The sequence below is a fragment of the Xiphophorus hellerii genome, chromosome 23, assembly GCF_003331165.1.
Source record: "Xiphophorus hellerii strain 12219 chromosome 23, Xiphophorus_hellerii-4.1, whole genome shotgun sequence".
NCBI classification, from domain to species: domain Eukaryota; kingdom Metazoa; phylum Chordata; class Actinopteri; order Cyprinodontiformes; family Poeciliidae; genus Xiphophorus; species Xiphophorus hellerii.
Genome location: NC_045694.1, coordinates 62979 through 85342, shown reverse-complemented (window position 1 = coordinate 85342; position 22364 = coordinate 62979). Strand labels below are relative to the sequence as shown.

Here is a 22364-nt window from a genome sequence, read left to right as displayed (position 1 = left end):
ACGTCGCCTGTACCTTGTTTACCACCGTTGACAGGTTAGCCAACCGTCCTTTGACTGAGCCACTGGATCTAACAGCGCCTGCAGCCGACCTGAAACCTTCTTCCCAGAGAAATGGAAAAAATGTCATGTTTTCTGCCACAACATCTTCTTTGCTGCTGTTTGCTTGTTTTGTTTTTGTTAAAATTCTAAAAATTGTTTTAGTGATGTAATGAGATGTGGACCTCGGTGGGAACAGCTGCAGCTAAACACCAAATCCAGAGCAACAATATGCAGAAAACAATGATTCAATTTCAACAAGTCAACCATAAAAACTAAGAAATAATAAATCTGTCGTCTCCTCTTCACATCCTAACTTTCCTTCAAGATCTGATCTGAACAACAATCTGGTTAAATCAGCATCACTGACAACAGTGCTGAGACTGGCCTAGTCAAAGTGTTCAATGGCATCCACATAAACACAGACTGGAAGAACCGCAGAGCTGGTTCTGGTTCTGTTGGACCTCAGTGTTGATCCTGAACGCTGCAGCTGGCGTTCTGCCTAAAACCAGGAAGTTAGAGCTCAGAGAATGCACTGTAAAACACTGCTGGTAGTTCAGAAATCACGGAGCGGCTTAGAGATCCGCTCCGGTTCCGGTTCAGAACCAGAGCCAGAGGACAACGCCTTTTCTGCCTGAAAACTTGATTTAAGATCCAAGATGGAGGCCAGGCGCGGCTTCAGATGTCAGTCCTTTCACATTAGTGCAAGTTGTCTGTGTGAGGCCCCTGCTTGTTTGAGGTTAAAGGTCACTCTCCATCACGCTAAGCGCGCCTCCCCAGTGCTGTAAATGGAGCCTCTGAGGGGTCGTGACCTCCATGTAAGGCTCAGGAGGTGAGGGAGGCGGGGGCACCGCCGGCGCTGCGGGTAATTACAGCCCAGCCTCCTCCACCGCTTTGACACTCTGTGGCAATTTATTGCCCCGCTCGGGCAACTTGGCCACCCATCTAATTGCAATATTAGCGTGTAATAACAGTGAAGCTGCGGTGATCCGTCAGCGCCGTGATCTGCTGCATCGGCAGGATTTCAGCCATTAACCGGCAAACGGGGAAACAAAGCGAATGAGAGGAGCATCGGCTCGCATTTATATTCACACACAGCGGCTGCAGCGGGGCGGCTGCAGCGGGGCGGCTGCAGCGGGGCGGCTGCAGCGGGGCGGCCTCTGAAAGCCTCATGCAACCAAAGACTGCATCACTGCAAACGCACTCAAAACAGTTAAACCTGAGGCAGCCTGCAGGTGGCGCTGCACCATGTTAGGTGATGGAGGGAAAATAGAAACTGGAGTTCAGAAACAGACGATGTTTGATTAAATCCAGCCAGAGGCCGACTTTACGGCAGCTGCATCATTTGCATGATGTGTCACTGAAAAGCGCCATGTTGCCCCTCCAATCCCCCACCCACCTACACAGGGGGGCAGAAGGGTGGGGAAGGGGGGGCAACACCGCAATAAATCCCTGCATTTGTTAACGAGCTCCAAAACGCAGCAAAACCAGTGGAGCCGTAAATCAGCAGAGAACCGAGAACCAACAACATCAAAGGTCCAGAGAGAGAGAGAGAGGGGGGTGTGGGTGTGTGTATGCATGTGTGTGTATGCATGTGTGTGTGTGTGTAGGGGTGTGTGTGTCTGTGTGTCTTGGTTGTCGGTTCCTGTGTCAGAGTCACAGAGTCAAATGCAGAGAAACCGAAGGAACCAATAAGTTCAGACAGGAAACACCGACCCACTGAGACCTGACCTGGTTCTGGTTGGATCGGGCCCGGCTGTAGGAAGCAGAGCTTCAGCTGGTCCATCCGAGGCAGGACAGAACCGATCCAATCAGACCAGAACACCGACTTGTTATTTCTGCACCGGAACAGAACTGAAGGAAAGGTCCAAACCAAAAAAACCAGAACCTCAGTGGTCCGATAACAACTGGACTCAGAACCAGCAGAACACAGTAAAACAAATCAACAGCATTTCTAACCAAACACCTGAACCTCCAGAACCAGGACCTCCAGAACCAGAACCTCCAGAACCAGAAGTCCGCTGAGATTGAGTCCCCAGTTTGTGCTTTTATTGTGAAAGGCCGTCTGAGCCGAATTGTGTGATGAAACATCGAGAGGCGACAGAAAAACCCATCAGAGGTGAGAGGTCGCTCCGTGTGTGTGTGTGTGTATGTGTGTGTGTGTGTGTGTCTCTGGCAGGTTGGGACTTGCAGCTCTGCTGGATGAAGCGTCTCACCTGGCCACAGACCAACACCCCCCGCCCCCTGCAGCAACTCAGCCAATCACAGACGGACGCCGGGTCCAAGGACGGAGCGAGGACGAGTTCTGCTGCTCCTGACTCGGTTTGAACTGAGCAGGAGGCTCCTGGTTCTGGTTCTGCTGGTTCTGGTGCAGAGTCAGCGGCTCATCAGAACCGGCAGCTGTTTCCCGGATCTTCGGAGATGAAGGAGAAGCGGCGGCGGCGGCGGCCTCGACTTGCCGCCGCTCTGATCGTGTTTTCGCCGCTTCCTGGTGTTGATGAAACGGTTCGCAGGAAGTGGGAGGTGAGAAACAAGCAGAAACGGAGCCGCCGCCGCCGCGCCAGCTGCGCCGTGCTTTAATTAGGCCGCAGCTCAGACTGATGCTGCTCCAAAGGCTCAGAAACACCTGCTGTTCACCGACCAGAACCGGAACCGACCAACAGAACCAGTACTATGAGCCCAGATTACTGACCAGCCTGAAGTGAAGAGAGACAGGAAGCTGAACCCATCAGAGCGACGTCAAGTGAGGTCATGTGAGGTCATGTGAGGTCAGGCGTGTTCCTACCTGTCGATGATGACCGGGTCCGAAGGCGTTTCGTTCCGGTTCCCGCAGCTCTTCTTGTCGCAGCACCGACTGTGGAAGGAAGAGAAAGAGAACCGTTAGAACGGGCCAGAGTCTTCAGAACCACCTGGTAGCAGATCGGTTCTGGTTCTGGTTCTGTCGACTCTTCCACCCAATCTGAACTCATGTCTGCAGCATCGTCTTCATCTCAGAACCGGGCCTGGAAGGGATCTTCCCCATGTCGACAGAACCGATCAGTCAGAACCAGAACAAAACCCATTCAGGCAGTTCTGGAGATTCTGGAGCCTGAACCGGGCTGAGTCCAGAACCGACCCAGACGGGCCGAGCCGCTGGGTAGTTCTGACTCAAACACATTTCAGGAGTTTGAATAAATGACATTAGAGTGGCTAGCGGTTAACCGCTAACTGTTGCGGGTCAGAGGTCACAGCCCCGCCCCCACATGTTGCTGCAGCCGTCCAGAACTAGAACTCTGAGGAGCGCTGGGTTTCTATGTGGGCGCTGCAGAGCCGGGTGGAGCTCAGCGTTTGAGTCCCGCAGGACATTTGGACTTTTAAAGTGAAGATCAGAACCGGAACCGGAACTGGAACCGGAACGGGTTTTCAACTCATGATACAAAAAAAAGTTTCTGTTCCTAAAAATCCAGCTGAAATATTTAAGGATAATTTTATGACAATAAAACAAATTTAAAAAAAAGAATCAAAACAGATTCTATTAAAATTTTTAAAACATGAAAATAAAGTTTGTATGAACATCCATGAAGGCCTGAAATCAGAAGATTAGGAGAAAATTTTACACATTTAAATAGTAAAATCATCAAACTGACTTTAGTTTATTTGCTTTATTAGCAAAGAGAATGAAAAGTGAAAGAATCCGAACCGGATCATTTTGATTCCACCTTTAATTTCTTTTTGAGGGTTATTAAAATGTTTTTGCAGCCCTGAGTTTCGCCTGCAGGCGCAGTAAGCGTTCCAGTGCATTACTGATCCTGGATCAGAAGAAATGCATTTAAAGGTTCACATGTAAACGGATCTGCTTGAGTTTGTTCCCATAATCCTTCGCGAGAAGCTGCCTGACAGTCAAAGCGCAGGGAAAATCGCGAGCTGCCATTATGAACATTTTCACAGTAAAATGAAATGAATCGGATCCGGTTCAGACGATCCGAGTCGTTCCCGTTTCAGCCTCAGAGGAAACATTCCCAGATTTGTTCCAATGAATTTCCTGGAATTTATCCATCATTAATAACCAGACATGAAGTCAACATCAGATCTAATCTTCTGACAAGCTTCTTCTTCTCTTACGGCGCTGAGCAGCATTAGCATATCTTCCGGTAATTCTTAAAAATTAATCACGCTGCATCTGACCCGTGACGTCCAATTACACTCCAGCATCGGCCCCCTGCTGTCCTGAATCAAATTGCCATTTGACAAACAAGCGTCAAATCGAGGCTTCGAATGCCAAATGAGACGCTTTATGAATCATTTATCACGCCGTTTGATCTGTAAGTAGAGAAAAATCAGAAAATCAGCGCAGTGTTTGTGTCTGGGCGGCTGCTGCCGCGCGACTGTTGCCACAATAATTTATTCCCCAGCTACGAGGAACCATTAGTGAAAGTTCCAGGAGACCAATTAGCATTGGAAACCCAGTGGTGCTGCTGTGGTGACAAGCTCCTCCAAACCGCCAAAGAAGTGTTATAAACAAACCGGACCCCAGGAGCCTCTGCTGGGGCCCCTCCGGGGACCGGGGCCCCTTTCCAAACACCAAAACAAACCTTGGCTGAGCGTCCAGCGTGCCGCCTTAATGACGCTTCCCCCCGGCCCCGGGCGGCCGACAGCGGCCGGCTAATGACTGAGAGGAGTGTGTGTGTGTGTGTGTGTGTGTGTGTGTGTTGGAGGTGAAATAAAACAAATTGCTGCAGCTGCTGCAGACAGAACAATCCGGCTGCAGCGCTCAGCTGCACTTCAGGACCCCCAGAGAACATCCGGGTTGTGATGTCACATCCGGTGAAACCCAGCGCCCCGAGGCCGTGACGCTCTGATAACCGAGCAGGACGACGGGCCGGTTCTGCAGCAGAACTTCTTTCCCTCCAAATCAAACGGCTTCATGTCTGCAGGAACCATCAGATTAGCGGTTAGAAATGATTTCCTTTGCTGCAGATGTTCTCAAATCTGCGCTGAATCTCAGTTAGCAGAACTTTCATGGTTCTGATCGATCCAACTGAATTCTTGGGATGACGAGGCCTTGAATTATTGATCAGCTGCATGAATTTCCTGGCATTTAAATCAGATTTTCTTGTTCCATCTGACAATAATTCCAGTTAGGAGCTTTAATGAATCATTAGAAGCGGCTGAAGCTGCAGCGACGGATCGATGCAGCGGCGGAACCTCACACGGTTCAAACTCCAACTTCTCCCATCGCTGGAGGTCCGGTCCAGATGCATGGACTGCTAGCATCAGCTGTTAGCCACACGGACTGCTAGCATCAGCTGTTAGCCACACGGACTGCTAGCATCAGCTGTTAGCCACACGGACTGCTAGCATCAACTGTTAGCCACACGGACTGCTAGCATCAGCTGTTAGCCACACGGACTGCTAGCATCAACTGTTAGCCACACGGACTGCTAGCATCAGCTGTTAGCCACACGGACTGCTAGCATCAGCTGTTAGCCACACGGACTGCTAGCATCAGCTGTTAGCCACACGGACTGCTAGCATCAGCTGGTCCAGCAGACGCAGACAGACGTCAAACTTGGCTGCTAACGGTTTGAGCTCCAGGAAGGGAAGGAAAGGCAGAGATAGAAAAGGAGAGAGAGAGGGAGAGAGACAAAAAGAGAGAGGGAGAGAAAAAGAGAGAGAGGGAGAGACTCCATCACAGCGCTGACAGTCCAGAAACATTTCAGAATAAGAAAAAAACTATAATGTATAAACAGATGAATTCGTGTTTTAAATTCCCTACAGTGAAGCCGTTCTCAAAATCTTGTACCGGTACCGGTACCGGACCCCAGTGTGTAACAAATCCCATCAGAACCAGCAGATTCTAACTTATTCTTAGCTCTAAGACTGATGAGATGGTAACCATTCATATGTACTAAAACAGATTCATTCAAACGTGGAAACAGGCGCAGTTCACTTGAAGTAATTACTAACAGCAAACTTCACTCAACACCAACTTTCTGCAACCGTTTCCTAGTTGAACATTTGAACATTTTAGCTACAACTTCCCAGACAGTATCTAGTGAAGATGTGTCTGTTCATTTGAAGTAATTGAAATGCTATTAATAGCTGTTTTCCAACTGTTGTGTTTTCCCCCTTACTTTTAAGGTTTTCTATTTAATTCACAGTTATTATTATTATTATTATTATTACAAACAGTGGCGCAAAAGGTGGCTATGCACTGTATTCAACGCCTAGGGGCGCTGCTCTAGAGGGGAATTATTTTTCTAGACAGCATTTTATGGCTTAACAGCTGTTTATGTTTGAAATGATGGATAACAGAGGAACAGCACTGATTAGGCCCCTCCCCCTCCTGCCAGTCGCTCTCAGCTCCCATACAGGTAGCTTGGGCAGCAGCTGTATAGCTAAGCTAATAAGGCTAGGTGGGTGTATAGCTAAGCTAATAAGGCTATTGAAGTTTTAGTTTTGATTGTGATTAATTGTTTTTTTTGTTTTCGTTAGTTTTATGTGTGTTTGCATGTTTCAGAGTTCACATCAGACACCTGTTAGCTCCTGTTAGCCACTGGAAAATTAGCTTTGGAGACAGCAAGGTCAACTGCAGATAAATACATAAAAAATAATAACAATAAAAACACACCACAACATCCATGTAGCACGCTGTACAATATACGCCACCACAGTTTGTTTAGGTCTAGTGAACATCTAGACGTCTTTGTGTTACATTTAATCGCCGAGTATCTAGGAGCAGAAAGCAGGACGATGACGGTCAGATCGGATCGCTTTAGCCTTCCTCTTTACTCTGGCTCTGTAGCGCTAACGCTCTTATCAATTACTACCATATAATGCAGATTGTTCTCTGCTTATTTTTCAGGGTTAGACCCTCAAACCAACAACGTAAAGAAAAGGTTAAAACTGACTCAATAAAACGAGTCAAATATTTTTATTAAAACAATGTCAACATTAAAACTCCTTAATTTCTGGTAAAATGCAAGCGCTGCTGAGTTGTAGCACAGACTGCATCTGCGTTGACCTCAAAGGTCAAGCGGTTATTGATAATTGTTCCAAGATATTTATAACGTTGAACAATCTGAATAAAACGGATGAATAAAGCGGATTCTTTCTAAAATCGATTGACATCGTTTGGTTTTAGAGACGTTAATGTCCAGAAACCACCGACCAAACTGTCCAATAAAACCCTTCACCAGTACTTGGTGCCAGGGGCCCTGTATAGGGGCCCCTTGAAATTAGGACCCTTGACCAACAGGGGGCCCACCGCAGATTTTTTTTTTTCATAGAAATTAAAAAAAATGGGGCCCTGTCAATTACAAAATTAATCAATTTTTTTGTCATGGGGCCCAAGATTCCTGGTGGTTCCCCTGCTTGGTGCTGTTCCAGATGTTGTTGCAGGACAGCAGAGCTCATGCAGGCGCCGCAGGGCGACGGGTCACCTGTAGACTCACCTGGCCGCCGGTTCTTACCTGCACATGATCTCGTGGGTGAGCAGGACGCGGCACATCTCTGGGTTCTTGTCCTGACCTTCGTACAGGATCGGCTGCAGAGACACAAGCGGGAGAAGCAGGTCACTTCTGACATGGAGAACATTTCTCTAACACTGCCGTTTCATTCAAACCAGTTTAATCTGGGAATAAACCAGTTCACTGGAACAGAGAAGAATCCCGACTCAACAGCTGAGCAGATTCCGGCAGGGTTTAGATTTCCCTGCTGCAAAGATCACTACATGATTGCATCACTTCCTCACTTCCTGGAAGTGATGATTGCATCACTTCCTCAACCTGAGAGTCTTTCCCCTTTCGGACTCGTCCCCTTTAGGACTCGTCCCCTTTAGGTTCTGGACCGGCTCGCTGGAATCATCAATGGACTGAAGTTGTAAACGTTTTGCTCTGGAGCCACATGCAGCTTGTTGCTTTGCTCAGAGGCTGAAATCAAACCTACAACTTTCTGGTCACAAGATGGCTGCTCTACCCACAGAACCAGAACCAGGATTCTTATCAGCTGATCAGGACGGACCCTCCGCCCCTCCCTCATTCTTCCCAGAATTCCCTGTCAGAGCTCAGATTGGGAACCTGTGTGTGTTTTACCACAATGACTGTTCTGACAAACTGCCAGCAAGCCACTCCCCTCTGCTGCAGCTTTCTTCTCTGCTGGTGTGATGAGAACCAGGTGGATTCAATCTCCTACCAATCAGAGTGTAGGTCCTTAAGGGGTGACTGACCTGTCACTCCTGGTTTTGAAGTGCCACAGCATGACAGCAAACAATCCTGGTAGCACGTAAATTGAAACTGTGCAAAAGTTTCTAAAAAACTGTGAAGGACAGCCGGTAAGCTTACAATACTGTTGCTCATAAACATGGACTTGGATTGATTGTTTGAGAGTTAATATTATTGAAAAGAAAAAGAAAAAAAAGACAATACACTTGGTGTTTATTGGTTGAAGTAGAAAGTGAAAAAAAATGTTGGTTAGGATGTTTGACTATGAAATTAAATGTTGTTAAATATGCTAATTTATTTATTGGCATTGAATTTTATTATAAAACATTTGCTGTTTATTATACTTTAGGATTAAATGGTTTAAAGGGGTGGAAATTTATCTTGTTAATTTCAGATTGTAATAGATGTGTTTCTGTTTGTTTTGAGGTTTTTCACCTATGTGGTTGGACTACAAAAATTGTGAAAAATAAAGATGGACTAACCAAAATGAAGACTCCTTGAGTGAAATCCAGTTATGTTCCACAGTAGAGACCTATCCTCTTCAAGTGGGGATCGCACAGTAAATTAAACCTAACAGAACTTGACAATAACTGTAAATGTTCTCCACTAAGATCCTGAGTGTGTGTTCTCCTGCTCTGACCTCCCACTACCTCATCCACCGTTATGTTGGAAACAAACCTCACACACACACACACACACCCCTGGGGGACGATACTTTTAGCATAACGACTAGTTGAGCGTTATTGATCCTGCTCTGTTGCTCTGGACCGGAGCGGACGACATGCGGCCGCATCAGGAGCTGCGTTGGTGGAAACACCTGGACGCTCCTTAGCTGCTTCATCATAACGTCTGACGCTGGCGGCGCTGATAGTTAGCCTCTCAGAAGCTATGCTAGTCTAAAATAGCATCTCAAGACTAAACATGTAGCAGCTAAGGCTAATGTCAGCATTTACATTCATCACTAAAAGATATGATGGACAAGACAGTCCAGAACGTCTCACTGAGTTGGTGACCAATTCTGGACCTTGGAGGTTCTGATGGTCCATGTGAACCCGGACTCTGGGTGCAAGCTGCGCCAAGTGTCTTTAGAGAGTTTGGATCATTGATGTCATGTTTAGTATTTCACATCTCTGCTTTATTTTATGGTAAGTGAAAAAATCTGAGTTTTCTGCCAGTAAGGACAAAATTTGAGGAACGTCGACCAATGGGGAGTCTTGTAAAGGTCTGGCTTCGACCAATGGGGAGTCTTCTCCAGGAGGTGAAGTTGGGAGCAAAGTGTGTGTTTGTCACTGTGAGGTGTGTGTGTGTGTCAGGATTCTTGTCTCCAGCGTGTCGTCACTGTGCCACTTTAGTGATTATTGATCGGCTGGAGCGGCTCGGTTCATCGATCCGTGACATGCAGACAGAGCCGAGCCGGTGGTGTTGGGGTGTGTGTTGGTTTTGTTGGTGTGTGTGCTGGTTTTGTTGGTGTGTGTGCTGGTGTTGATGGTGTGTGTGCTGGTTTTGTTGGTGTGTGTGCTGGTGTTGATGGTGTGTGGGTGTTGGTTTTGTTGGTGTGTGTGCTGGTTTTGTTGGTGTGTGTGCTGGTTTTGTTGGTGTGTGTGCTGGTGTTGATGGTGTGTGTGCTGGTGTTGATGGTGTGGGTGTTGGTTTTGTTGGTGTGTGTGTTGGTTTTGTTGGGGTGTGTGCTGGTGTTGATGGTGTGTGTGTTGGTTTTGATGGTGTGTGTGTTGGTTTTGTTGGTGTGTGTGTGTTGGTTTTGATGGTGTGTGTGTTGGTTTTGTTGGTGTGTGTGTTGGTTTTGATGGTGTGTGTGTTGGTTTTGATGGTGTGTGTGTTGGTTTTGTTGGTGTGTGTGTTGGTTTTGTTGGTGTGTGTGTTAGTTTTGTTGGTGGGTGTGTGCTGGTTTTGTTGGTGGGTGTGTTGGTTTTGATGGTGTGTGTGTTGGTTTTGTTGGTGTGTGTGTTGGTTTTGTTGGTGTGTGTGTTGGTTTTGATGGTGTGTGTGCTGGTTTTGTTGGTGTGTGTGCTGGTTTTGTTGGTGTGTGTGTTGGTTTTGATGCTGTGTGTGCTGGTTTTGTTGGTGTGTGTGTTGGTTTTGATGGTGTGTGTGCTGGTTTTGTTGGTGTGTGTGTTGGTTTTGATGGTGTGTGTGCTGGTTTTGTTGGTGTGTGTGTTGGTTTTGATGGTGTGTGTGTTGGTTTTGTTGGTGTGTGTGTTGGTTTTGATGGTGTGTGTGCTGGTTTTGATGCTGTGTGTGCTGGTTTTGTTGGTGTGTGTGTTGGTTTTGATGGTGTGTGTGCTGGTTTTGATGCTGTGTGTGCTGGTTTTGTTGGTGTGTGTGTTGGTTTTGATGCTGTGTGTGCTGGTTTTGTTGGTGTGTGTGTTGGTTTTGATGGTGTGTGTGCTGGTTTTGTTGGTGTGTGTGTTGGTTTTGATGGTGTGTGTGTTGGTTTTGTTGGTGTGTGTGTTGGTTTTGATGGTGTGTGTGCTGGTTTTGATGCTGTGTGTGCTGGTTTTGTTGGTGTGTGTGTTGGTTTTGATGGTGTGTGTGCTGGTTTTGATGCTGTGTGTGCTGGTTTTGTTGGTGTGTGTGTTGGTTTTGATGGTGTGTGTGCTGGTTTTGTTGGTGTGTGTGCTGGTTTTGATGGTATGTGTGCTGGTGTTGTTGGGGTTTGTGTTGGTTCCTGTCCCCACGGCCAATCAGCCAATCGACAGCTGACTTGAAGTGGCGCCACCCAATGGGACATGACTCTTTGGTTCTGTTGGGCCTGATTAGAAAAATTGCGAGTTTAAACCTAGAAATTTAGTCCCTTCCTTGGTACCTAATTACTTTTTAATAAAGTTTTTTCACTTCTATGTGTGAAATTGTGAGGATGTGGATTTCTGTGTGTGTTTCTGGTTGTTTCAGTCCCTGTGTCTGCATGTCTTGCTCTTCATTGATCCAGTTTGTCTCGTTCCATTGATTATCTCATGTATTTATACTCATCTGTGTCGGATCCTTGTCGTGTCGTTGCCTTGTCAAGTTTTCCAGTGCTACCAGTGTTTGAATTTCTAGCTTCAGTTCTCACCTGTGCTGCCTGGACTTTTGTTCTCTTTGGTGATCTTCATTAAATCATCAAACTCAGTTGCTGCCTCTACCTTTCTGCTTTTGGGTCCACATCTCTGAAACTGCAAATCATGACAGAAATATTCTTTTCTACCAAAGTGGAGATTCTTGACCGAATGAAGAACCAGGACTAGTAGACCATGAACGCTTCAGAACCAGTTCCTGTTAAAGTCAGACTTTATGTTTCAACACAATATTTTCCATCTGGTAAATTTGGAGGCAACATTAATAAATGACAAACTATAGATATTACTACTAAAAGCACTTATTAATATGTAAATGTCACACTTGTAATATCTGTTTCTTTTATTTTAGTATAAATTTATTTGTACTGATTTCTTTTATTGAAAACAAAAGTTGCAAAAAATTTAGTTTCATTTTCACAAATCTGTCATGATGCGTCATTTGATCCGACCCAAAGGCAGAAACGGTGAATATGAATTATTCAATGAAAAATGATAAACATGAAGTTAAAAATCAGAGATCACAGGAAGCAGCAGGAGGCTAAATACTGGGAGACAGGCTGCAGCTGATTGGCCGACAGGAGAGAGAATGGCACAATGGGCGAGGGAGAGGAAACCCTAACCATTGGAAAACCTAACAAGACAAAAATATAAGCACAACATAAATCAGAAGCATAAACTATAATAACTAAGAGCAGAAGGAGGTTGATCTGATCAAAATGATTTATCATTTATTCAAGATAATAAATGAACCAAACTACAAACCCAGGAAAAAACCAAAACCACCGAAGATCCTGACAGATTCAGGCGATCAAACAGCTTCAGTCACATTTTTATCAAAGGCTTTTTACTCCGACTGAGATTTCACTTTAGCTGAATGAAAACGGTGGAAAGCAGCAGTTCATGAGGCGTTCAGGCTGCGCTCTCCGTGAAACACATTCACTGTCAGCAAGATGGTCCACATATCAAGACATGAAACTTTGGCTTCATTTAAAATGTGTGGGCTCTGAGCGGAGGCTGAAGCCTGACGGGATGAACACATGAAACGTCACAGACTCAGTTCAGGAAAACCTCAACAAAGTTTGTTTTTCTGGATTTTGTCCAGATGAATTGTGACGTTAATCACTAAAGCTTGTTTGGAAACGTTCATGTAGAGTTTGGTTTGAGGGTAACTGAGCCGTCGTTAAAGTCGCTGAAGCATAAAAACGAAGGAAGAGCAGCTGATGGAGGCTGGGAGGTCGGACTGACTGGAAACATTTTCTACTGGCAGTGAAGACAAGGAGGAGGAGGAGGACGAGGAGGAGGAGGAAGAGGAAAAGTCGTTCACAGTTTGAAACCCCACAAGGGGTTCTGAGTGAAAACGGGAAAAATGGGAAAACCTGCAGGACCGAGTTACACCGACTGGAAAGGAAAACGCATCAGAGCTGCAGGCAGGAACAAGAGAAACTAAAGAGGAAGAGGAGGACGAAGAGGCGGGATCGTTCTGAATCCTGATGTGAAACAAACCAAAACCTGAGCAAAAATATCCTCATCCAAACAAGACGAGATATTTATATGTTTTTAGCTTAAGAGACATAAAAATACAGTTCAAATTCCAGTTAACCCAGTCAGGTCGTGATTCTGCAGCAACTGGATGACAATTGATTCTGTGCAGGTGAAGTGAGTTCAGGTGAAAACGCGGTAAAAGCTGCCAGGTGAGTCAGAATAAAACATTTCAGCAGCTGAACCAGAAAAACTGACTGAAGCAAAAGATGAACAAACATTTAGTCAAAAACCAACATGAGAATCATCCTGAGGTTTGTTGGTTGGAGCTTAATGGCCAGGTGGGTTAGCAAGCTGTTAGCCAGGTATGTTAGCCAGGTGTGTTAGCCAGGTATGTTAGCCGGCCGTCTCACCTGTTTGGTCATGGAGTCGATGAGCCGGACGTAAAGATCCTGTTCGGTTCTGATTCCTGAAAACACAAAAAGCAAAAACAGAGAAAAATGAAACCAAACGCTCTGGGAGCCGACAGCATGAACACATGAACACATGAACATGTGATGAATCCAGATGTCTTGCAACAAACTGAGTCCTGATAACATTTTGTAAAGAAATGTTGCAACAATCTGCCAGGTGCTGTGTTGCCCTGTTGTTGCCACGTTGTTGCTGTGTTGCTGGATTGTTGCTGTTTTGTTGCTCTGTTGTGTTGTTGCTGTGTTGCCAGATTGTTGCTCTGTTGTTGCTGTGTTGCAGTGTTGTTGCTCTGTTGTGTTGTTACTGTGTTGCAGCGTTGTTGCTGTGTTGCCGCGTTGTTGCTGTGTTGCCGCGTTGTTGCTCTGTTGTTGCCGCGTTGTTGCCGTGTTGCAGCGTTGTTGCTGCCTGTTGCCCTCTCTCCCCCCGCAGCATTAGCGATGCTGCAGAGCGTTTATCATTATTTCCCGGCGGTTGCCTCTCGTTGCCTCTCGCTGCCGCTCTGCCCCCCGTTGCCTCCACCGGATGGAGCAACCCTCGCTCTCAGACAAATTAAATATCAATCAGGACTGCTTGTGTTTTATTAGCGATGCTTCGGGGCGTAAATGTGACACAAACGCGACATGGGGCGGAGGAGGAAAATTGCCGGGAACACCTGTTAGCGGCGCGGCGCCTCTAATTGTACTGGAAGAAATGGATTTGCGCCGCCTCGTCGTTTGGGCCGTTTCTTCTTCTCTGCCTTCTAATTGACATGATTCACTCCTCGCTCTGCAGCCTAAATGGCGTCTATCCATCCCGGTTGCAGATGAGGTCAATTACCTCCGTACCACGCTAATCCGCCACTGCGTATTAAGGGGATTTATTGGCCTGAGGAGGAAAACGCTCCTTTATGTCCCGCTTTATGCGGGTCTTCTGCGGGGGTCCGGACCCGGCCGGCGCGGGCCGAGCGGAGTGTTTCCAATCAGCCCAGGAACCCCGCCACCACGCGATGGACGGACCGGTCCGCTCCGTCACACATTCCAGATGTCTGCAGCTCTGATAATGAGAAACTTTTTCCAGACTTTAAACTGCACAGCTGAGGTGACCTTTAATACGCATCTTAAATCATGTGAGTCGCTTTGCCTCACCTGGGAAAACGGCAATCGTTAACTCGACTTCACCAATCCATGCTGCAAATCTCAGCTGCTCAAAAAGGCTGAATTTGGGCTTAATGTGGTTCAGACAGAGGGTTCAGTTTGTTCAGCAGAAACCAAAGATAAAAACCCGTCTGAGGTCCTTTCAGCTGCCGCTCCAGGAATCTGCAGTCTGTAGAAGCCTGATGTCAGATGGAAACCAGGAGAACCAACCGCCGGTCTACAGAGGAACCGCCAGCATCCCCCAAACTGCTCTGATGATCTGATGGTGACTGGATCAGAACCAACCCATCAGAACTTTCCCGGTTTCCTTCTCTCTTCACCAGCTCAGAGAAAAGCCTTCAAACATTTTCACACCATGGAAGACCTTTGACCTCACAACAAAGCCAACTGGTTGTGGTTCTGGATGGGTTCATCCTGGTCCAGGGACTAAAGTGGCTGGAGAACATGCAGGGGGAATGTTCACCTGGACTGACGGGGTCAGAGTTTGACCCCCGCACCGAGGCCCAGTCCTCGACTCCGCCATCATGGGTTTGAGTCCTGGCCTGTTGACTTTTGCCGCAGGTTTTCCCCTCAACCCACCTTCCTGTCAATTCAGTGTCAAATAAAAACCATTAAAGCCAAAAATCCTTCAAAAACGTCCGAAACCTTTAACCTCCTGTGTGACGCTTGGTGTGACGCTCAGGAGGAGCAAGGCAGACGTCACGGTCGGACAGCCGAGAAGAGGGGGGTTGTCCCGTCAGCAGGGGGCGCTGGATCGGGGGAAAACGTTTGGACAATTCCAAGGGCCCCTGACTGACAGGGACCCCCCACAAAATAGTGTTTTTTTTTCATAGAAATTTGAAAACATTGGGCCCTTGTATTACAAAATTAATTATATTGTGTTTTCTAAAATTTCTTCTAGCAGTAAAAATTAAATGTTCCCACTCCCAGACCAAAAAACACACATCCATATTTCACCTGAACCCCCTGGATCTGCAGGAAATGGTTTGTTCCAAACAAGAACGACTTTAGCTGTTGCTATGCTGCTAAGAAAAATAATAGTCAGGTTTTCAAAAAGATATATATACAGGGGTTGGACAATGAAACTGAAACACCTCTCATTTTAGTGTGGGAGGTTTCATGGCTAAATTGGACCAGCCTGGTGGCCAATCTTCATTAATTGCACATTGAACCAATAAGAGCAGAGTGTGAAGGTCCAATTAGCAGGGTAAGAGCCCAGTTTTGCTCAAAATATTGCAATGCACACAACATTATGGGTGACATACCAGAGTTCAAAAGAGGACAAATTGTTGGTGCACGTCTTGCTGGCGCATCTGTGACCAAGACAGCAAGTCTTTGTGATGTATCAAGAGCCACGGTATTCAGGGTAATGTCAGCATACCACCAAGAAGGACGAACCACATCCAACAGGATTAACTGTGGACGCAAGAGGAAGCTGTCTGAAAGGGATGTTTGGGTGCTAACCCGGATTGTATCCAAAAAACATAAAACCACGGCTGCCCAAATCACGGCAGAATTAAATGTGCACCTCAACTCTCCTGTTTCCACCAAAACTGTCCGTCGGGAGCTCCACAGGGTCAATATACACGGCCGGGCTGCTATAGCCAAACCTTTGGTCACTCGTGCCAATGCCAAACGTCGGTTTCAATGGTGCAAGGAGCGCAAATCTTGGGCTGTGGACAATGTGAAACATGTATTGTTCTCTGATGAGTCCACCTTTACTGTTTTCCCCACATCCGGGAGAGTTACGGTGTGGAGAAGCCCCAAAGAAGCGTACCACCCAGACTGTTGCATGCCCAGAGTGAAGCATGAGGGTGGATCAGTGATGGTTTGGGCTGCCATATCATGGCATTCCCTTGGCCCCATACTTGTGCTAGATGGGAGCGTCACTGCCAAGGACTACCGAACCATTCTGGAGGACCATGTGCATCCAATGGTTCAAACTTGCCTTTGCAGGTCAGGGAGGCCCCTTCACTGTCCACTTTTAAAGCTCGTCTTAAAACCCATCTATTTTATTTGGCTTTCAACTCTAGCGGGATCTAGTTTTAAATTGTATGTTTTTGTTTTTAAACTGTAAGTTTTTATTTTATGTTTTTTTTATTGTTATGTTGTGTTTTGATGTACAGCACTTTGTATCAGCTGTGGTTGTTTTAAAGTGCTTTATAAATAAAGTTGGTATGGTATGGTATGGTAAACATTGTATCCTGAAGGCGGTGCCGTGTATCAGGATGACAATGCACCAATACACACAGCAAGACTGGTGAAAGATTGGTTTGATGAACATGAAAGTGAAGTTGAACATCTCCCATGGCCTGCACAGTCACCAGATCTAAATATTATTGAGCCACTTTGGGGTGTTTTGGAGGAGCGAGTCAGGAAACATTTTCCTCCACCAGCATCACGTCGTGACCTGGCCACTATCCTGCAAGAAGAATGGCTTAAAATCCCTCTGACCACTGTGCAGGACTTGTATATGTCATTCCCAAGACGAATTGACGCTGTATTGGCCGCAAAAGGAGGCCCTACACCATACTAATAAGTTATTGTGGTCTAAAACCAGGTGTTTCAGTTTCATTGTCCAACCCCTGTATATATGTTTACATATTTGTTAAAACTGTCATTATGTTGCGACAGTTTGGCATGAGAGATAATCTGTGAAAAATCAATTTCCTCTTTCTTCTCCCAGTATTATCTAGAAACAACCAATCAGAGGCAGGAGGCGGGTTTTAATGCTATCAATCACAATCTCATGTGGTGCTGCTCATCCCTATGCTGCAGCTAGCATAGCCTGTTGTGAATGCTCAGTCTAGCTACCAGTGACAGCAGATAAACAGTTTTTTTGTAATAAGTTGTTTCTCCACCATTAGCACATTTAGCAGCGAGTGAATGAGGTTGATTGACAGTGCTAAGCCCTTCCTCCTGGTTCTACTTGGTTGTTTTGGTCAGAACGTTGCTTTACTTTAGCTAGCAATAGCAGCTCAGGTGGAGGAGATTGATTGTTTTCACAGATTATCTGACATGATGACAGCTTTAACAAATATGGAGAAAACATATTTTTTTATTAAAGTTATAAACTGCAGCATGAACAAAATGCAACAACATAGCATTTTTTGAGAAGTCTGGATTGTTTATGTATATTTTGCATGTTGCCTCTGACTGTTGCTGGTGGGGAAACATTTCAGTATCTAAAACTGATAGAACAAAATTAAGCAACCTACTGCAAACTGTATGTGGACTGTTGGATGTAAAATTCATGAGAAGTAAATATTGTGCTAGTTATCAGTGTTGGACCAAAGAAAGCAAGGCTTTAAAATTGTGACGCTTTTTATGGGTCAGATAGACTCAAGAAATTGTAACAGCAGCTGCGAGAAGATCTCTGTTATCAGAGCGCTAGACTATAACGAAGAAGATGGCCGACACGATCAGAGCAAAAATATTAGGACTGTTGAAAGAACCGATTTTCTTCAGTTAAAGAATAATTCATTCTGTTTTAGTTTTTTAATCAGTATTTTAGCGTTACAATAAGCTGACCAGAAGTTGAACCTTCTGTTTGAAGAACAAATTATCTTTTGTTTTATTCCAATGTATAAAGGAATAAATGTATAATTACAGCTATGATGGTAGTTATAAGTAGTTCAGTGTTAATGACTGTGTTATTAAAGCTTTTGACACTAATAACACTTAATGACATCTTCATAACTGTTGATACTTGTTTCACTCTACTTGATGTAACAGGAATTATTAATGACTGTTATTAAAGCATTTGACAGTGTCATAAAACTTAATGAAATCTGTAACAAGTACAATATTTAAGGGAAAATATTAATCATACAATGGTAATAATCTCTTAGCTGTCACAGTTAAGTCTAACAACATTTTATTTTTTGTCAATTGGAAACTATTATGACATATTTATGACAAATGATGATTCTTGGTTAATGTTAAGTTTGTCATGAAGTGGTGGTGGGTGGTGGGGCAGACGGGGTGGAACCAGGTTGCAGTGATAAACGATGATATTTAATGATGAGAAATCCAACAAAGTCCAAAAAACCAGGCAGCACTGCTGAGTGGAAAACCAGGGCTCAACACAGGTAGAACCTGGCTACACGAATGGACATGAATACAACAGACAGCACGTAGACAAAACGACTGACGACTGCTGCAACTGACTTGACAAGGACCCGACGAGGAACAAGGTACACAGGTGGAGTTAAATACCCAGAGGGTAATCAGGGAAACGAGACACACCAGGGAGCAACCAGGGGGAGGGCAGGGCAGCACAGGGACTCAAAATAAACACAAAAAACTCAAATCCCAACAAAGTTGTCATAAAGACATTTTGAAAAATGTCAACTTTGCATTAAAAGTGTCATTATTTACCGAATGATACTTTATGACAACATTCATAAATATTAATGAAAGCTTATTCATGTTTATGACGCTGTCATGTCGCAACCCGTCAAATAAAGTTTCACCAAAAACTTAGATTCAGTGCAACTAGAAGAGTTTTGTTGACATTTGTCATTCCAGGAAATTATTCCTGTAGTGCTTCATGCATACAGTGAGTTTAAACACAGACTGAAATCTTAAACAGTCAGAGTGGATTTCTACAGCAGAACCCGACCAGAACCATCATCCATGAAAACTTGACTTAGAGAAATTCAGTAAAATATGCAGGCCCAAAGAACCAGAACCAAATCTTGATTAAAACGATTCACTCGTGCTGGGAAATAATGTGGCTCCTAAATGCTTCCGATCAAACGCGCTGTCTGTTCCAACCGGACCTCGGCTGGTTTTGCTGGACTTACCGTTGCTGTAGAGCAGCTGGAGGCGGTAGTGGATCCCGTTGTTGGTCTTTTCTCCGTTATATTCCTGCCAAACAGAAGCAGAAATCCTGCTGTAAACATGTCACACCAAGTCTGCACCATGTCAGGGTCTGGGTTCAGGGTCAAGGTAGGGGTCAAGGGTTATGGTCAGGGTTACCGATCAGATTAGTGACTCTAAGGAATCAGCTCTCCTGGAAACCATGTTCTCTGAGATTTGGGGAAGTTCATGTAATGGAGCCTGCAGGAATCCCTGCGATGGGAAAAACGTTATGTTTCCGACAACTGATGGGACGAGAATTTGGAATAATGAATTAACTGAGTTGATGTTCAGACTCCCTTCATGCAGCCTGGACCAGTTTCTGTCCCTCTGAGCTGGTGGAAGCTGGACTGAGGGCCCTGCACACGTTCATCAGATGAAGCAACACTGACAGAGTTGGAATATATTTGGATACTGCCGTCCTTTCCCTGCCTTCCTGACCTTCTGCTCTCCTTCGTCACAACATTTATTCCCCATTTTATTTCTCTCCTCCGGCGTCAGAGCCTCACTGCTCGGCCGTGTGATGCCAAGCGTGGCTGTGAGCGCTGGCCCAGTCCCAGTGCACAGGGCCGAGAGACTAGAGGTCAAAGCCGAGGTGAGCGAGTGGGCGGACAAAGTTGGTGCCAGCTGGCGGCAGATCAAAGAACAAACAGCTCCAACCTGCCTGGATGTTACAGTGACTCTGGTTTCACTGAGAGGCAGCAGAGAAACGTTAACCCTGACGGGAAAACCTCAGGATTCCTTTACAGGGAGAAAACTGAAGGTTGCACCAATCAGCCAGAAAAATCCAATTTAGGGTCTGTTTTGTCTAAATGGGTCCTGATATTCTCCTCACAGACTCCTCTGCAGGTCTGCTGGGCTTTCTGGCTCAGAAATGTCCGAAGTTCTGGAAGTTTTGGGCCCTTCAGAACATTTCAGCAGAAGCCAAGTAACATCATCCTGCTGCTGCATTCAGGAACACGGAGCTGGACCTAGAGGCCCTGAAATAACCTGAATGTTGGACCCAAAGAATCACACTGCCCTCACCTTCAGCCCCAAACCCCGGGGATCCAGGGAACGCTTCTGGGTTTATTGAGCCCCCCGAGGCATGTTGGACCTGGGTTAATCATAAGCTGGGTCATGGCAGACACTGTGGTCAGGAATCGTGTTCAAGTATGTTTCGTACAGCAGAAGTTGCCAGATAACGTTAAGAAATGCAGCTCAAAGTCCAAACAGTGAATCTGAAGTTACCTTGTCTTTCTCCACAAAGTCTACGTAGGAGGTCCGCTCGATCTCCACCGGCTGGCCCTGCCGGTCGTACAGCGCCAGCACGAAGTGGAAGAAGTTGGACTTCCTCAGGTTGGATGGAGGCTGCTTCTCAAAGTGGGCCCGGGCCAGTCCAACGCCGCTGAAACACACAACAGCAGTCTGAGCGCTCTCATCAAACATGGCGGACCTGCAGCTAGAATATGCAGGTTGTAGCTTTCTGGGTTTCATCCTGAGTTCAGGTCTGACAAATCTGCAGTAACCAGGTTTAACTCAACAGAGCTGAACGTCTGGTTCTGGTGGGTCGACCCCCTGCGTGTTCTGGATGCGTAACGCCGCTAATGGATCACTGAGTCTTTTCTAGAACATGCAGGACAACCTGGAGAAAATTAGGACTCGTCTTCATTATGACGACACCGACTCTCATCTCATTTTCACTTTGACATCAGCAAACGTGTCTCTACATGAAGTCGGCTAATTGTTGTGAAATTATGTGTGATTCTACATGAAAACTCTGAGAAACGCAAAGAAAACATTAATCACAGGCGATAAAGGAGGATTTAGCCATTAGATCCAACGGAGACGAACCTGAACCGTTTACCGCAGGTTGTTATGGACAAAAAGATCAACTTTGTTCATTATTACTGGAAATGGATCTGGTCCAATGAAATGATAAAAAAATCAGGTTATGGACAATAAAAGGACTGTTCTCTTTTCTCGCTCCTGGAACAGACAGCAGCCGACCTAACGACCCACTTTGGACCAATCAGAGCAAATCTTGCTGTTTTAAAGTCACAGAGATTTTTACAGTGAAAAAGATTTAATTGGGTCTCATGAAACCAAACTGTGGAGAAAATATTTATTTATGTTTACAGATTCACAGAAACACTATGAACTTATTTCCTGTTTTAAGGAAGAGAACATTTATCAATTTTCCAAAAATTCAACTGATGTAAAAATCAACATCTGAAAAAAAAATGTAAATATGAAAATTAAACTGCTTAAGCAAATATTTCTGTTCTGATGTAAAAATCACAGGGGTCAGGGGTCATCTAAGCGGTGATTTAAAGCCTATGAAAAATGAGCTACAGGTCGATGTTCCTGCAGGAGGCGACCTCTGACCTTCGCTGGCAGGAACTCAGAACCAACAGGGGAAAACGCTCCAAACAGCAGCCAAATATTTTCACATCAATCTCATTTCCTAAAACACTTCATGATCAATAAAACGCCAGATCACGGAGAAATATTTATTCATGCTCTGGGTTTGTTTTTGGAAAGTTGCCGGCTGGCCGGCTCTCCCGTCGCTTCCTGACTCGGGGCTGTTTTCCCCCGACGGCAGATTAATACAGCCCTGACCTTTCTGAGCCTCCATTACCGATGCTTAATGCCTCATTTGCAGGCCGGTTTGTTGAAAGCGAATTCTCCCGACTCCCAGCGTTTGGCCTCCGGACACCGAGTGGAGAGGCTGCAGAGGAACTCCAGGCGGAGCGGCAGCTCAGGTGTGTTTGGCCGTTTTAATGGAGGCTCGCTGGGAATAAGAGCCGCCGAGTGTGGAGATAAAAATAACAGCAGCAGAAAGACGGCGGCCATGACTTCAACACTTTCACCATCAAATGAAATCAGTGTGTTCCTGTGTGAAAAAGCAGCTTCACACCTGTCTGCCAGTACAACCAGCAGCCTCCTCCAGCTCCCACACTGGAAACAATGGGAGCAATAAATCCTTAAACATCTGAGAGGAAATTGGCTCAGCTGCAATCATTAATCATGACGGTTATTTTTATGAAATATGCTGAAGCAGGTCTCAGGTACATCTGAACGATTCCTGTTTGTTATTCTGCTGAGGGGAGAAAACACTTCAGTGA

The 22364-nt window shown here is 45.6% G+C and overlaps 2 protein-coding genes across 4 annotated transcripts in view; both read right to left on the bottom strand.

The window, feature by feature from the left end:
- Positions 1-22364, bottom strand: part of LOC116714596 (alpha-1,3-mannosyl-glycoprotein 4-beta-N-acetylglucosaminyltransferase B) — a 776799-nt gene that overhangs the window by 736224 nt on the left and 18211 nt on the right. The gene's annotated exons all lie outside the window — the stretch shown is intronic.
- The window catches only part of LOC116714595 (transcription factor COE3-like), an 88799-nt gene that overhangs the window by 55091 nt on the left and 11344 nt on the right, over positions 1-22364 (bottom strand). For all 3 annotated transcript variants that reach the window (XM_032555268.1, XM_032555270.1, XM_032555269.1), the window contains exons 2-6: positions 20488-20644; positions 19203-19266; positions 13204-13259; positions 7488-7561; positions 2822-2890 (exon numbers count right to left, since the gene is read on the bottom strand). In XM_032555268.1, coding sequence (XP_032411159.1) covers positions 2822-2890; positions 7488-7561; positions 13204-13259; positions 19203-19266; positions 20488-20644 — 420 coding nt within the window. The remainder of the gene's footprint in view (positions 1-2821; positions 2891-7487; positions 7562-13203; positions 13260-19202; positions 19267-20487; positions 20645-22364) is intronic.